This window comes from Eptesicus fuscus, chromosome 5 (genome assembly GCF_027574615.1).
Source record: "Eptesicus fuscus isolate TK198812 chromosome 5, DD_ASM_mEF_20220401, whole genome shotgun sequence".
Classification (NCBI taxonomy): Eukaryota; Metazoa; Chordata; class Mammalia; order Chiroptera; family Vespertilionidae; genus Eptesicus; species Eptesicus fuscus.
Genome location: NC_072477.1, coordinates 30,834,468 through 30,851,606, shown reverse-complemented (window position 1 = coordinate 30,851,606; position 17,139 = coordinate 30,834,468). Strand labels below are relative to the sequence as shown.

General features: G+C 45.1%; 1 protein-coding gene across 4 annotated transcripts in view; it reads right to left on the bottom strand.

Annotated features, from left to right (window-relative positions):
• Positions 1-17,139, bottom strand: part of PPP2R5E (protein phosphatase 2 regulatory subunit B'epsilon) — a 156,670-nt gene that overhangs the window by 74,935 nt on the left and 64,596 nt on the right. For all 4 annotated transcript variants that reach the window (XM_054716006.1, XM_008138963.3, XM_028141621.2 and 1 more), the window contains exon 3: positions 16,636-16,832. In XM_054716006.1, coding sequence (XP_054571981.1) covers positions 16,636-16,832 — 197 coding nt within the window. The remainder of the gene's footprint in view (positions 1-16,635; positions 16,833-17,139) is intronic.

The following is a 17,139-nucleotide window of genomic DNA, read 5'->3' as shown; positions in this document are numbered from 1 at the left end:
AAATCAGAAACACCAATCAGAAAGGATATATGCACCCCTATGTTCATAGCAGCACAATTTACCATAGCTAAGATTTGGAAACAGCTTAAGTGTCCATCAGCAGATGAGTGGATTAGAAAAGTGTGGTACATCTCCACAATGGAATACTATGCTGCTGTAAAAAAGAAGGAATTCTTACCGTTTGCAACAGCATGGATAGACATGGAGAGCATTATGTTAAGCAAAATAAGCCAGTCAGAGAAAGATAAATATCACATGATCTCATTCATTTGTGGAATATAATGAACAACATAAACTGATGAACAAAAATAGAACCAGAGTCATAGAAGCATCCAACAGACTATCCAACCTATGAGGGAATGCCAGGGGTGAGGGGGTAAGAGATCAACCAAAGGACTTGTATGCATGCATATGCGCATAACCAATGGACACATCGACAGTAGGGGGGGTGAGGGCACGTGCTGGGGGGTGGAGTCGACCAGGGAGAGGTCAATGAGGGGAAAAGGAGAACTTATGTAATACTTTAAACAATAAGAATTAAAAAAAAAAAATACCTGAACTACATCAGACTGTAGAGTAACATTCCTCCTTACCTGATAGAACTACTTCATAACAGAGTAAAACAGGCCACTCTGGGGGAGAGAGAGACAGAGAGCCCTACCTTCCCGGCCTCACTGAGGCATGCCAGCCTCATCTTGGGTGAAAGGCAGAAGTGTAGAATCAATTTTCTCAGAAAGAAACCAAGACAGGGCTCTAGGAATAAGGAACTGTCCAGCAACCCTGTTAGCTTCCACTTTAAATGTGCTTTTAAAGATCATTGCCTTCCAATTATTTTTTCCCTCAAATAACTACTCCTACTTTCCAGATCAGGGCATTACAGGCTCCCCACTTAGTACCTATGCCAGTAAAAATATGAAACTCAATTTTCCAGACCTTCTCTATTGTCTAAGCTTAACAAATGTTCTAACTTTTCTTAGATAAAAAGTCAACAGTCCCACAAAAGGAGCCTACATTATTCCAGAGGCCTATTCTCATAAAGGCCTTAACTTCTTCAGGAAGGGAAATTCCACATTTCAAAGCAGCTCATTTAGTACCTAATACTATCTATCTAGCCCCCACTCCCTGTTTGTTACCTACGTTTCTAAAGGGTCAGGAAGCATCATATTCTCTTACTATAACGTGCTTATCCATTTTATTAAAAATAAACCTGCTCTCCAACTTACTAAGAAGTTATAACCAGTCCTATTTTTATTCAGAAACATCTCTTCTATGTGTCACCCCTGGCACCGCTGCCTATGCCCCTTTTGCCCAGGCCCTGCCTACTGCCTTAGGCTCTGGTCTTTCCAGTCTTCCCTTCTCCACTGTTCAGCCAACCCCCATCTCTAGTCATCATTGTAAAGGCATTTTTACTCTAAAAATCCTTTATCTTCTCCTCACTTTCCAGAGGCAACATCCTCCGCAGAAATCACTGGATAGCATATTTCTCATTTTCATCTACAGATCAAATTTGGCTTTTCACATTGGTCAGTAGCCAACTACCTCCTGAAAATGGCCTGCAGGTTGTTTCCTTGCCAAATTCTTGCCTCAAGCATTACTGTCTCTGAAAATTCCACATAGAGGACACACATTTTCTCCTTTTTACACTGTGGTGTAACCAGCTTTTCTGCTGCGAGAATCGACCAATAAACAAATCTCTCTCTCTCATTTCTGTCTCTCCTCAGTATAGAGACAGCTGAACCATATAAACTAGCACCAAGTGCTAGAATTATCCAAGACCCCCATGCATGTACCATAGGCAATATTTCCCAATTATTTTATCACTAGGAGCCTAACGTGCAATTCGAAATTGTGTGGCGCCATCCATCCTCGAGTCGCCGGTCTGGCCCTGCCTCACTCCCCAGGCCCCACAGCAGCCAAGGCCACTGCTGGTCCAGCCCTGCCTCACTCTCTGGCCCTTGAAGCAGCCGAGGCTGCTGCTGATCGGGTTTTCCCCCAGCACAGAGGCCCCTGCCGCCCTGCCCCCGATGCTTCGCACACAAACTCCTCCTGTCCAGTCGACCCGTTACAGCATCCCAGTTAATTAGCATATTTCTCTATTTTATATATAGCTATGGATATATAGATTCATTTCCTTGATAGATTTTTTTCAGAAATATTGCTTTCTACCTATAACCATATTTCCAGTTAAATTAAAAGGTGGGAGAAAAGGAAAACAGAACTTGAATGCAGTACTGTAACTTACTCTACAAAATTCTGTTTCCAGCTTGGAACAGTGAGGAGACTGTTGAAGTATTCTCCTTACAGTGAGATAATAGTATTGGACAGATCAGTGCTAGACAAGACACAGCTGTCAAACAATTTTAAGTACATTGGAAACTCTGAACAATCTGTAAAACAGTTAAGCCAGAAGGACTACAACTTATAAATGAAGCAAATAGCAATCAAGAGGAGCTCAGTTGCTTGCTGAGTAAAAACCGGCTCCTTAGCTCATTTAAATAAACACTAAACACATTAAAATCTGTCAGACCCTTAAGAGAAAATGTTTGCAGAAGAGAAATGATAAATTATTAACACAGTAGGGACATGAATAAACAAGTGTATCAGGAGAAATTATACTTAGGTTAACTAAGGCAGTAGAGATACACATGTACACATAATTGTTCACATAATACATACAGATTTATAGGGTCCTAAAAAAAAGAATTAAAAATGAAATTCCCAGAGAGAATTAAAGTTTAAAACCAACAATCAGAGAAAAGATATGGAAAGTCACATTGAAGAGTCAAAAAGCTTTCAGGTTAGCAAGACATCATTGTAACTAGAAAAACTGATTAAGCTATCAAAAGAAAAAGGTAAGTCTAGCAGAAGTGGTAGAGATGGTACCATGAATAATGGTCATAATGACATCACGACAACTTACAAAGTTACAATGGGGTAAACAAACTTAAGAGGATTAAGGCCATCTAAGATCACAGATAAGTCAGTAGCAGGACTGGGTCTAGGTCTGTCTGTCACACAGAAAGGACAACAAAAATGGCCTCTATACAAATAAGTGCTTCCAAGGATTGGGGTCCATCATGGAGATGGAGATGAAGTGATGTTCAAATCATCTAACTTTCTTGCTGCTCACCAAGCAACTTGAGGCTGCTGGCAGAGCTTGCCTGCTTCTACTGGTGGGACAGAGAGAAGAGGCATGGGGGAAGCACATAATCATAGGGAATAGGATCATCTCAAAGACTGTAGTTTGGGTGGAACAGAGGAGTGTTTGGAATGACACAGTCCTCCTCTCCCCTCAATCACAAGGCACTCTTATATCAGATCAGATGGATTTAATTGATACCTTCCGAGCATTCCACCCAAAAACAGCAGAATATACATTCATTTCAAGTGCACATGGAACATTTTCTAGGACAGACCACATGTTAGGACACAAAACAAGTCTCAATAAATTTAAGAAGATTGAAACCAGGCACTCATATACTGAGAGGGAGTGGTAGGGCAGGAAAAAAAAAGTTAAGAATTATTAGTATACACCTTTGTGAAGAACCTCCAAGGATTAAGTATTTGACTACAACTCTAAACTGTGGAACTATTATAACAACCTACCAAAACTGACACAAGATGAAAGAGAAAATCTAGAGTCAGACATATACTTAAGAAATTGAATTCACTACCAGAAAACTTCCCACATAGAAAACTTCAGACCCACATTGTTTCATTGGTGAAATCATTTTAACCCCTTCATTTTTTATCTTTTGTTACTACCATAAAGGGTCATTTCAATCTCATCCTATAGTTTCCAACAAAGCAGCACCTAGCAGAGCACTGCACACATGGTAAAATCAAGCTTAAATCATTTTGAAGTCAGATATATCTGAAAATTTAATCAAAAACTGCACTCCTCTACCATAAAATACACAAACTTTTGCAGCCAACATTTGAGGGTCCACTGACCCCATGAAAACAACCTATGGACACCCTTCAATGCTAAATGAATATTAAGTGAGCATTAACTACAAAAGCACAGTGTGATAGTTAAAGATGGTAATTAAGGGAAGGGCAAAGTGCCTGCCAGTTTCTCTACCCTCTGGTAAATTACACATGGTAATAATCTGCTCCTAACCTTAAGCAGTGAATTCTTCCTGATCTCATTCTAAAAACGGCTTTTGGTAATCTTCAACATCATAACCTTCAATTCTTTTCTAATACCAAGAAATTCTTTACTTTCTAATTTAATTCTCATATCCTAGCTTTTTTAGACACATCGTATCCTCAAAATTTAGCAGTAACTTTAGTTCCTAAATGCCTTTTCCCAGATATCACTCCACTCTCTTCCATATGTATTTATATTTCCAACTAGAGGCCCAGTGCATGATTGAATCATGCACGTGTAGGGTCCACTACACGCTTTCGCTTTCGATCACTGGGGAGCTGGGTGCCTGTCTGCTGGTGCACCAGGCCTTTCAGAAGCCTCCAGCGCGGCGAAGGCTTCTGAAAGGCCTGGTGCCTGAGCGGACAGGCACCCAGCTCCCACGCTTTTGCTTTTGATCGCTGGTGCACCAGGCCTTTCAGAAGCCTCCAGCGCGGCGGAGGCTTCTAATAGGCCTGGTGCCTGAGCAGACAGGCACCCAGCTCCCCTGCTTTTGATGGTCTGTGGTGGGACGTGAGCTCGCTGCCCCAGAGGCCCCTTCTGTGCCGCAGCACAGCCATGGCACAGACGCTGAGCTCCAGCCGCCGCTGGCAACTCGAGCTCAGCGTCCCGCCGGCCCAATCGGCCACCCCAGCCACCCCGAGTCCCGTCCCCCCCCGTGCCTCCTGGCCAATCGCGGGCATAGCGAAGGTACGGTCAATTTGCATATTTGTCTATTATTAGGTAGGATCATGTAAGCAGCCTACCTTAATGGCTCACAGATCTTATCTCCTTTGGGTCTGAAGAGTCACCTCCAAGTCAAATTCTGGCCAGGATGCATATTTATATTCCTTATCAGATGCAGGAAGATTAAAATGGAAATTTCATATTTCCCCCGGTAGTCATCATTCCCAAGGCTACTTTTAGATAGTTGTTATTTTACAAAAAGAAACTCTCTGTCCTTCAGCCAACAGAGTATGTAGTGAAGTTAACGAAGCACTCCTGTGAAGGCAGACTCTGAGAGCTTTAATTGTGATTTCATAATTTTCTACAAAACCATATTATTCTATTAAGAGGCTAACCAGAGCGTGATTTCCAGTCAAATCAGACTGTATAAAAGATAAAGCACTTAGATAAACCAAAGGACAGGGTACAATTTGAGAGTGAGAAAAACAAAGTTAATGGTGGCTAAGAAACAATATAAGAACTCAAGGAAAGTCTTAAATAGAAAATAGTTAAAAAAAAAAACACACACACAAAAAAAAACATTCAACATATTTTATATGTCTTAAAACTAGTTAGCTTTGGAAAATCACATGTTCTATAATTTTAGGTATTTAGAAATTTAACCACTGATAAGGAGTGGGGCAGACTCTGAAACCAAGAAAAGCCAAAAGACAAAATATGAAAATAATAACAGCAAATGACTGGTGGGACAAGTAAACTTTCTGCAGGAGAGAAGTGGCAGGATTCTACTCTAATCAAGACAGTACAGACAAGATTCCACCACTGTGCGTGCAATCATCCTATCTAATAAAAGAGTAATGTGCAAATTAACCATCACTCTGCCACGCCCACAAGCCATGCACACCAGCCAATCAGGAGCAAATATGCAAATAAACCCAACCAAGATGGCTACAGTCACAGAGAGCATGAGGGAGGCTTGGGTTTCCCAGGCAATGGAGGAAGCCAAGCTTTCCGCCTGCCCTTGTCGGCCTAGGCCTCCACTCAAGGCTACAAAGTTTCAATGATAGAAGATACATAAATCGAAACAAATGGCGGCAGCCACGGAGCTGGAAAGAGGAGGAGGCTAGGGTTGCCCCCAGCAATGGAAGAAGCCAAGCTTTCCACACACCCTGGTCGGCCCAGGCCTCGGCTTAAGACTACAAAGTTTCAATTATAGAAGATACATAAACCCAACAGAAATGGCTGCCGCCACGGAGCAAGCAGAAGACTTGGCTCCGCTCCAGGCTACAAAGTTTCAATTGTAGAAGATAAATAAACCCCAGATATCAGGGCCTCCGCTTGGGTCGCCAAGGGGGCGTGGCCAGCCTGCAAACCACCAAAGGCCCCTCTCGCAGGCAGCCCCACACCCCAAGGGAACCCCCATCCTGATCTGGGACATACTTCAGGGCAAATCAGCCAGCCCCCATCTGTGTACCAGGCCTCTATCCTATCTAATAAAAGAGTAATATGCAGATTGACCATCACTCCAATACACAAGATGGCTGCCCCCATGTGGACACAAGATGGCCACCACAAGATGGCCAGCAGGGGAGGGAAGTTGGGAGGGACAAGGCCTGCAAGGGAGGGCAGTTGTGGGTGATCAGGCCAGCAGGGGAGGGCAGTTGGGAGGAATCAGGCCTGCAAGGGAGGGCAGTTGGGGGCGATCAAGCCTGCGGGGGAGGGCAGTTAGGGGTGACCAAGCCGGCAGAGGAGGGAAGTTGGGGGTGACCAGGCCTGCAGGGAAGGGCAGTTGGGAAGGACCCAGGCCTGCAGGGGAGAGCAGTTGGGGGGGGACCAGGCCTGCAGGGGAGGGCAGTTAGGGGTGACCAGGCCTGCAGTGGAGGGCAGTTAGGGGCAAACAGGCTGACAGGGGAGTGGTTAGGGGGTGATCAGGCTGGCAGGCAGAAGCGGTTAGGGGCACTCAAGAAGGCAGTCAGGCGAGCAGTTGGGAGCCAGCAGTACTGGATTGTGAGATCGGGCCTAAACGGGCAGTCGGACATCCCTCGATGGGTCCCAGATTGGAGAGGGTGCAGGCTGGCCTGAGGGACACCACCACCACTCCCCCCCACCCCCCCGTGCACGAATTTCGTGCACCGGGCCTCTAGTTATCTATAGTCATCTCGACTACCTCATACTTCATGCACTCCTCAGCCCACTAGCTCCCACCTGTACCACTGCATTAGCGCACACCGATTCCCTGGTATTGCCTGGAGTTCCATCACTGTTCTTTTTCTCTCCTTACTACTCCCATAATTACCAATATCTATCTCCAGCTTTCTACATATAGGTCTCCCATAACCTCAAAGTTACATCAGAAATCAACTCCTCCCAAAACCTGCTCTCCATCCTGCTGCACCTTTCTCAAATAGCGGCACCACAAACTGTCTAACTCCCAAAGCTATTGTAGACCCCTTCCCCTCTCACACTCCAAGCATCCATGCAAATGCTAAGTGGCTTCAATTTTACCTCCTGAGTCTCAGAAGCCATCCTTTCCTCTCCTTGTTTACTTCCACACCTGTGCTTGGTTTAGGCCCTACACAATTTCTCTAATACAGCAGTCCCCTAACAGATTCCTCTCTGCCTTCCATGTCAGCCCCCTCCAATCTATCTGACCCACTGTCATTGCAGTGGAAATCTATGCCACACAGCTGTTGCTGAAAACTTTTCAATGGTTATCCATTGTCTGTGAGGTTCTTTCAGGATCTGGCTAGCATCTATATCTTCAATTGCCACCATTCACCTCTTCCCACTCCTGAATACACTCATACATTTAATGCTGGAACAATTTGGCATATACTGTTTCTCTGACTATATCATGGGGTTGGGGAATTCCTTTGTATCATCTAATTCTCTTTTGCATTTCAACACTATTTCAGCCACCTGAAAAATATGTACCCACCTTGAATACCCTACTGAGGCTTAACTTACTTTGTAAAAGCCTTCCTTCACCATCCCTACCTACCTCTGGTCAACCACCCTTTCTCTCTACTCCTTCCTTGCCTTTATTAATGCATATATGACATTATCTTATTATTTGTTCACATGAGTATCCTTTCTACCCAATTGTAAGTTTGTTGACAGAGTAGGGCCCTGCCCTTTTTTTATCATCAAAATGTATAAGCGTGCATGCGCTGTCCCTCCAGAGAGCATGCTCCTGCCATTCCCTAACCTGTCTTTCCCCCAACAGGTACATATCCCCTAACCTCGAAGGGATTCCTACCTAGGAAACAATGAGCAGCGGCAGCTCATCCTGGGCTAACCCCTGAACCAGTCTCCAAGACCCCCCTTTTCTCTGAATTCTCAGTGAGCTAAAGCAGCCCAGCCTAGGCTCTCCTGTAGCTTCTTCTATGCTCTTCCTGGTTTCACTCAACTTATTGCTTCAGTCAATAAGTTCTTGCTTGTTTTTTCTTTAAAAAAAAAAAAAAAAGGTACAGGTATGGTTCTAAGTCGTTCAGTAAACCTTACCTGGAGTTAACCAAAACAATGTCTTCACCAATGCAATTTCACACATTTGAACTATGCCCATGAGACATTTTTTAAAAGAAAAATGTGCGAGAAACCAAGATGGCGGCATAGGTTAAACACCTAACCTACAGCCTGGCACAACAATTTCAAAAATACAACTAAAAGTCAAAACGGACATCATCCAGAACCACAGGAAAGCTGGCTGACTGAAATGCCCACAACTAGAAGGAAAGAGAAAACCACAAGAAAAATCAGAGGAGCCGTAAAAGCCTGAGGTATGGAGACACGGGCGGAGACACGAGCACACGCGCATGCGGGGAGGACGGAGCCGGAGAGGAAGGGGCGGCTGACGGCCTGGCTGGCGTTCTCTAGCAGGAAGGAGATAAAAGCTCCAGACTGCGCTGAACCCCAGCTCCGACTGCACTGAACCCCAGTTCCGGGCGAAACCCTGGGAAGCCAGGCTCATGCTGGGGGAATCTGGGCTGTGGGGCGGAAACACAGAGGAGCGGCGAAAGGCAGAGCTCCGGAGGCGCGCACATGAATGCGCGCAGAGGACGGACTGTTGCCTGTGCCGCTGAATTGCCCTGGCGGGGAGGAGACAGGGGCTCCAGACCATGCTGAACCCCAGTTCCGACTGCACTGAACCCCAGTTCCGGGCAAGACCCTGGGAAGCCAGGCTCATACTGGGGGAATCTGGGCTGTAAGGTGGAAATGCAGAGAAGCGGTGAAAGGCAGAGCACTGGAGGCGCGCACGGGAATGCGCGCAGAGGATGGTCTGTTGACTGTGCCGCTGAATTGCCCTGGTGGGAAGGAGACAAAAGCACCAGACTGCGCTGAGCCCCAGTTCCGACTACACTGAACCCCAGTTCCGGGCGAGAATCTGGGAATCCAGATTCATTGGGGGAGAGACTAGACTGTTTGGCAGCGGGCAAAACTCCAGGGCGCTTTTTTCTCAGAGGTGTTTGCAGGGAGTACAGAGGGACACTGAGACCCAGGAACCTCATAGGGCGGGGCTGAAGGGAAGCCAAGGCTGTAGGCTCCACCCTGAAACTCCGCCCCATCCAAGCTGAGCACAGAGGCTTTTACAATTTTGCAAGTCTAGTTGAGTAAGGCTGTCTCCCGGCATAGACACAGCTGATCCTCATAGCCAATTGGACTGGAGGTCAAATCCTCCCAGTGTACCAACAGCAATCAAGGCTTAACAACACCAAGACTTTGCACTCAGCCCACAAAGGGGGGTATCAAGAGCGACCACCTAGGGAGAGTGGGGAAGCTGAGCTATAGGGAGGCAGCCAAAAGGTGAAGACACCAAAGCAGGTCACGAATAGAAGGGATGAAGGAAAGTAAACTAATGGACGACACAGTGTTCAGAACCACATTTATAAGGTTACTTAAGAATCTTCTGGAGGACCAAGATGGCGGCATAGGGCAGACACCTGATTGTTGCCTACCACAACAATTTTGAAACTACAACTGGAAAACAGAGCAGATACCATCCAGAACAATGGCCGGAGGAATTGCTGAGAATGAATTGACCAATGGGAGTTGGGATCGGGAAGACGAGGCCCCGCTGGGTCCCGGATCCAGGTGCGCTCGCCCGGCGACTGGTCACTGCTGCAGACCCGAGTGCCACCGCAGCGACCTCAGACCAGCCCACCGCCGCGCACCGGGCGCACTGGAGCTTCGCCAAGCCCGCCGCCCAGCGAGTTCCATGGCAGCTGCCCCGGAGCTTTGAGAAAATGGCGGAAGGAATTGCTGAGAGGGAATTGACTGACAGGAATTGGGATCAAGAAGACGAAGCCCCACTGTGTCCCGGGTCCGGGAGAGGCCGTGCGCCCCTGGATCCGGGTGAGGCTGGGTCCCTGGGTCCGGGTGAGGCCACGCACCCCCGGGTCCAGGTGAGGCCGCGCGCCCCTGGGTCCGGGTGAAGCTGGATCCCGGGTCTGGGTGAGGCCGTGCGCCCCTGGATCCGGGTGAGGCTGGGTCCCGGGTCCAGGTGAGGCCGTGCCCCTGGGTCCGGGCGAGGCCACGCGTCCCTGGGTCCGGGTGAGGCCACGCGGCCCTGGGTCCGGGTGTAGCTGGATCCCGGTTCCGGGTGAGGCCGTGCGCCCCTGGATCCAGGTGAGGCTGGGTCCCGGGTCCAGGTGAGGCCGTGCCCCTGGGTCCGGGCAAGGCCACGCGCCCCTGGGTCCGGGTGTAGCTGGATCCCGGTTCCGGGTGAGGCCGTGCGCCCCTGGATCCGGGTGAGGCTGGGTCCCGGGTCCGGGTGAAGCTGGATCCCGGGTCCGGGTGAGGCCACGCCCCTGGGTCCTGGAGAGGCCACGCGCCCCTGGGTCCGGGTGAGGCTGGATTCCGGGACGGGGTGAGGCCGCGCACACCTGGGTCCTGGTAAGGCCACGTGCCCCGGGGCCCGGGTGATGCTGGGTCCCAGGTCCGGGTGAGGACGCGTGCCCCTGAGTCCGGGTGAAGCCGTGCCCCTGGGTCTGGGCGAGACCAAACCAGAGGGAGTCGGACCTGCATTACCACCATTTGTCCACCATCCAGAGCTGAAAAGTCAGTGCCGACATGTACAAATAAGGAACTGGTGGACATTGAAATTGGGTCTCAAAAGAACTGTTGGTCCAGAAGGAAACTTACTACAGACTGATTCATTTGCCTGTCAGCATAACTATTATTGCTCGTCTCACATTCGGTTCTTATAAGTGTATTTCTAGTAACACATGATCTCACTCATCTAGGGGAAATGATGAACAACATAGACTGATGAACAAGAACAGACCCAGAAACAAGGAGGCATCGATCGGACTGTCGGGCCTCAGAGGGAGGGTAGGGGAGGGTGGGGGTAGGGGGGAGAGATCAACCAAAGGACTTGTGTGCATGCATACAAGCCTAACCAATGGTTAAGGACAACAGGGGGGTGGGGGCATCCGTGGGGAGGGGTGGGGGATGGGAATGGGGGGATGAGGACAAATATGTGACACCTTAATCAATAAAGAAATTTAAAAAAAAAAGAAAAATGTGCGAATATAAAGAATACAAAATACATAGAGTTCGAGTTTGGGTAAAAATAAATTAACACAAGATACTGGGAGAGTCAGAAATTCTAAGAAATCTCTCAAATGGATGCATGGCAATAGAACCAAAAAGAAAACCTGAGCACAATGTGGAAAAAGACTGCCTCAAGGACAGAAGCCTGACACTTGAGAAGATACAAAGCAGAAGGAACTAAAGCTAAAGGAACTAAATGTCCTGATTCTCATTTTTCCATCAGATATGACCCCATGAGAAATACATAAAACAAACCACTTTTCCTAAGCAACTATTTTGGCCAATGGTTTATACACTTCAAGAATGGCGGAATCCATTCCAAATTTCTTAGACTGTGTTAACCAAAAGAGTTGGTAGTTTTCAGAGCTGACAGGATGTGAGAGATCATCATTAATCCCTCCATTTACAATATTGGGGTTTAGAGAAGAAATTGCTTACCCAAGATCTCACCACTAGTTAAGTGGAAGGTGAGTGAGAAATAAGGACAGTGACTTCCACATTCTCTGTCTGGGGCTCTTTCCACTACCCCACACCATTCTTCTTCAAGTGAACTAAGTGCTATTGTTTTATTTTGTTTGCACATAGTTGTTTTTCTTTTTTAATTCTAGCAGCCTGTAGGTGGTATTCAGACTTCCTTTAACTCATAGATTACTTTTACCTGTCACTCTTTTCCCGTCATAGCAATTCTCAAAGTACAGGTACCATCAAGTTGGATCAAAAGCTTTTGGTACTGCCCAGATGTGGTGGCTCAGTGGTTGAGCATCTACTTATGAATCAGGAGGTCACAGTTCAATTCTCAGTCAGGGCACATGCCCAGGTTGCAGGCTCCATCCCCAGTGTGGGGCATGCAGCAGGCAGCTGATCAATGATTCTCTCTTATCACTGATGTTTCTAACTCTCTCTCCCTGTCCCTTCCTCTCTGAAATCAATAAAAACATATTTTAAAAAAATTTTAAATAAATAAAAACACTACATTTCTTCCACCAATCCTATTGAAGCAGTTTCATTTTACAGTAACATGAAAGAAGACTAGGTATGGACAGTGACTGTTCAACAGGCAGGATCATCTTGGAATTATAGAATGTGAGAACCATTGAAGCAATGGAATGCTAAATATCTAGCTGACAGAGTATTTTCAGTCCACAACCAGGAACTCTGGGTTAAATCAAGCATCTAATAACAAAATCATCAAAACATAACCATAGTATTGATTGAATGTCTGCTGTCTAGGCACTGTTCTAGGAGCTTTACATACATCATCAAAAATCCTTACAAAATACCCAGAAGACAGGTAAGACAAAGATAAGGAAGGTGAGCAGCAGTAGCACCAGAATTTTTATATACAAGGGGTTCAGAGGTGGCAAAATGGAAGGGAGTAGAAGGCACCAGGTGGGGACTTCGTCCCAACCCTTCTTACAGAGCGGTAAGCGCCCTGCTTATGCTTACTAGCTTGTACATATATGTGAGGTGGTGAGAACCTTGAAGTACAAACAAAAGCACAACAATTTTAGTTAGATGGACTATTTATGGAGCAGAGGTACATAGGATGGGGCCACCTTGCCCCCATCCTATGTACCTCTTAGCACAACATGAAAATTGAGGGCCCCAAAGATGGAGGGTTACAACCAAGATGATGAAGCAAATGTGGCCAGAGCTAGCACTTGAACCATGTTTGTGTGGTTCCAAAGTACTTTCTACTCTACTCTATTACATCCTTCTCTGAGAATATGACAATTGTCCAAGAACCACACAAAACTAGTAGTTAGCAATTTCACAAATCATGAGATACAAAAAAATAAATTAAAACTGAGAACCCATAAAGTACCACCTAGAAAGTTAATTTTTTTTTTTTTAATTTGAGAGAGAAAGGAAAAGATAGAGAGAGGGAGAGGAGGGGGACGAGGAGAGAAACATCGATTGGTTGCCACTCGTACACACCCCAACCAGGGATCGAACCCTGACCAGAAATCAAACCAGCAACCTTTCAGTGCACAGGATGACACTCAACCAAGTTAGCCAGACCGGCTAGGGCTAGAAAGTTAATTTTCTAATGCCCTAGAATACTGTGCATGCTACAGATTTAAGGATATTTTAATTTTTATTATTGATTTGAGAGAGAGTGAGGGAAAGAGAGAAGGGGGAAAGGGAGAGAGAATGAGAGAGAGAAACACTGATTTGTTGTTCCACATATTTATGCATTCATTGGTATGTGCCCTGACTGGGTATTGAACCTGCAACCTTGGCATATGAGGTCAATGCTCTAAACAACTGAGCTACCCAGCCAGGATTCAAGTATATTTTAAACACACAACTAATAGAAATCTTGTGTGTGTATGTGTGTGTGTGATGGGTACATGTGAGAGGGGTGGAGGGAGGTGGTGAGGGAGAAGAGAAAATGGTCTCCTTTTAAAAGATCAAAGCTGGTTTAGAACCAAGCTGGTTATAAAAATGAAAGAGTATTTAGATTATGCCAAATACTACATTTTAAAACTAAGTAGAATCCAATGACATTTAATATCTTTTTTTTTTTAATCCTCACTGGGAGATACGTTTTTATTGTCTTCATAGAGGAAGGGGGAGAGAGAGAGAGAGAGAGAGAGAGAGAGAGAGAGAGAGAGAGAGAGAGATAAAGATCAATGTGAGAATCAATCGGTTGCCTCCGGTACATAATCCAACCAGGGATCGAACCCACAACCAACATTCAATGTCTTAATAGTGTTTTGAATGCCTGAAATGCTCACATTTTTAGAGGGTTCATTACTCATTCAATCAATTTCAGATAGGCCTGAGCTAGGAGGCATTAGGAGGACACAGAAATGTGCAAGACACATAGTTTTTGCCTAGAAGTGCTTAGAATCTAATTAGAAAAATCAGACAAGCATATGAAAAGACTTAAAAAACAACAAATGAACTAATTTGCTAAAGAAAAAAAAAAAAAAACGAAACGAAAGAGTAGGTTGCTGAGGAACTTGAGGAAGGAGAAAACTCTGGGCTTTTCAGGAAACACTAGTAGCACTTTAAGATCCTGAAATGAAAGGGAGAATCAGAATTAGTGGTGGGGACCTGGGGATTGGAGGTAATGTAGGGATGGAGGCGTGGTGGCAGGGAATACATGAAGGTCCAAACGGGGAAAAGAAAGACTATTAAAAAACAAATCAGCCCTGGCTGAGAAACTCAGTTAGTTAGAGCATTGTCCCGATACGCCAAAGTTACAGGTTCAATCCCCGGTCAGGGAACATATAAGAATCAACCAATGAATGCATCAATAAGTGGAACAACAAATTGATGTTTTACTTTCTCTTTCTCTCCCCTTGTCCCAAATTCTCTCCCTTCCTCTCTCTCTCTCTCTCAAATCAATAAATAAATGTTTTTTAAAATCAGCAAATATATAGATGTTCTCACACAAGGCCGCACTGCTGTGCATACAAGGATATTCATAGGATATTGGTTAAATAAAGTATAGCATATCCACACAATGAAATATTATGGAGCTGTAAGATTGAGTGAGGCAGCTTTATATATACTGACATATACTATATACCGATAAGTGAAAAAAGCAAGTTACAAAGTGTGAATACAAATTTGTGTTTACAAGAAAACAATATTTATACTTATATGCTTGTATGCTAACATTTTCATAAACTATCCATAGAAAGATGCAGAAGGAAGTTATAAATAGTGGATACCTCTGTTGGCTGAGGACACAGGTAGGTTAAAAGCAAGGCAGCATCACCCTAGCCAGTTTGGCTCAGTGGATAGAGCATCGGCCTGCAGACTGAAGGGTCCCAGGTTCGATTCTGGTCAAGGGCACATGTCCAGGTTGCGGGTTCGATCCCCAGTGCAGGGGTGTGCAGAAGGCAGCTGATCAATAATTCTCTCTCACCAATGATGTTTCTATCTCTCTCTCCCTCTCCCTTCCTCTCTTAAGTAAATAAAAATATATTAAAAAAAAAAAAAAAAAGCAAGGGAGCATCTTCTGCAGAAGGCAGGTGGACTAGAGAAGATCCTAAGCATCAGGTTAAAAGTTAGATAATACGCAAACTCTAGAGCAAGGTTTCTTCACTATGCACTACTGACAGTGGGGCCAGGTCATTCTTTGGGCAGGGGGGCTGGGAAGAAAGGGGAGGGAACCGGGGGTCAGGAGAGCTGTCCTGTGCAGTGTAAGATGTTTAGCAGCATTTCTGGCTTCTCTCCACTGCATGTTGATAGTACATACACCCCTCCCACCCTTGGCTGTGACTACCAAAATGTCTCTAGTCTAGACACTGCCAAAGTGCCCTGGGAAGCAAAATTGCCCCAAGTTGAGAACCACTGCTCAAGAGCCACAATGTTAACAGTTAACCTATAAAACAGTCTAGTACTATATTCCTATAAATCAACAACAAATGCAATATACACTCAGATATGGATCCAAAGAATATAGCGGATGTTGTTTGTAAATAACCTTCACACATCAGTCACAGTTTCTCATGTTATGATAATATGAACTGAACCTTTTGGGTCTCTGAAGCAATTCCGCCAGTTAGTAGACCAGCCCCAAACCCCAACCCCAATCCCACCCAAACAGCGTGCACTGTATAGATTCCAGATCTTCCAGGTTGCCCAGGAAGGCAACCTGCCCACACAAATCTAACAGAAAATCATATTTTGGCCCAGCTTTTGGAAAACTAATATAATTATTGATACAATGCAAGTTACTTGCATTAGTTAATAATGTTTCTTCTCTTAATTCCTAACGACCACACAAAGTGCAAGACACTGTTCAAAAATAATGAAAGACATCACCCCGATTTCAAGATTATAAAGAGAATGATTAGCTTATTAAGCCAAGAGAGGCTTAACTAGATTCTATAAATCACATTTTATTAAGCATAAAGCCATTTCTAATACACCACAATCAATGAGAAAGGGGGAGGGAAATCAAGAAATCCAACAGGCTTGAATATTTTTCTAAAATTTTGTTGATTTTCCTGTGTCTGTTCTTTTCCCAAAACCAGAAAACCAATAATACCCTGGCAATCTTGGCTTCATAGTTTGAAGTCACTGATTCCTCCAATACCGTTGTAGGTGAAAAGTTCTGGATTTCATTCCCATAAAATAGTGCTCTTTAAATTCTAGGACTGTGTCAACTACTTGTGCTTAGCTCTCAGGAGGTTGGCTCTCTTTCGTGGAGGTGACCTCCAGTGACCTGCCTCTGCCATGATTACACCTGTGAGTGGCTATAGAAGGTGCTTAAAAGTGTCCGCGGCGAAAAAAAAGAAACTCACCATTCTAACTACTTCAGGGTAAGTCTGCTCTGTCAAACAGCCTCTGCTTATTGTAATGTAGTCCACCAGTTCATTAAGAGTGGAGCGCTTGTATTCTTTCATTTTAAGATCAGATAGCGTGTCCATGAAGTCAAAAATGACACAGCACTGCTGAAGTTTCTTTAGGAACAGTTCAGGCTGCTCTGAGGATGGAACGTCTAAGAAAAAAAAAGGAAATGGTATAAGTCTGTCATCAATTTCTAGGTAACAGGAATTCTCTGTGAAAGTTATTTCAAAAGCAAGTTCAAAAAAATAAGAATTCACATGACAACAGTGTTTTTTAACAGTTACATATGGCCAGGAGGGGATACCACATCCACTACTTCAGACAACTTGTCTTTGAAAAATTATGATACCAACATAATTGACCGCATTTGTCATTCCACACCAAAGATTGACCAAAATCCCAAGAGCCATTAGAGTTGAAGCTAATTTTAACCCAAACACCCCAATGTCAACATCCTT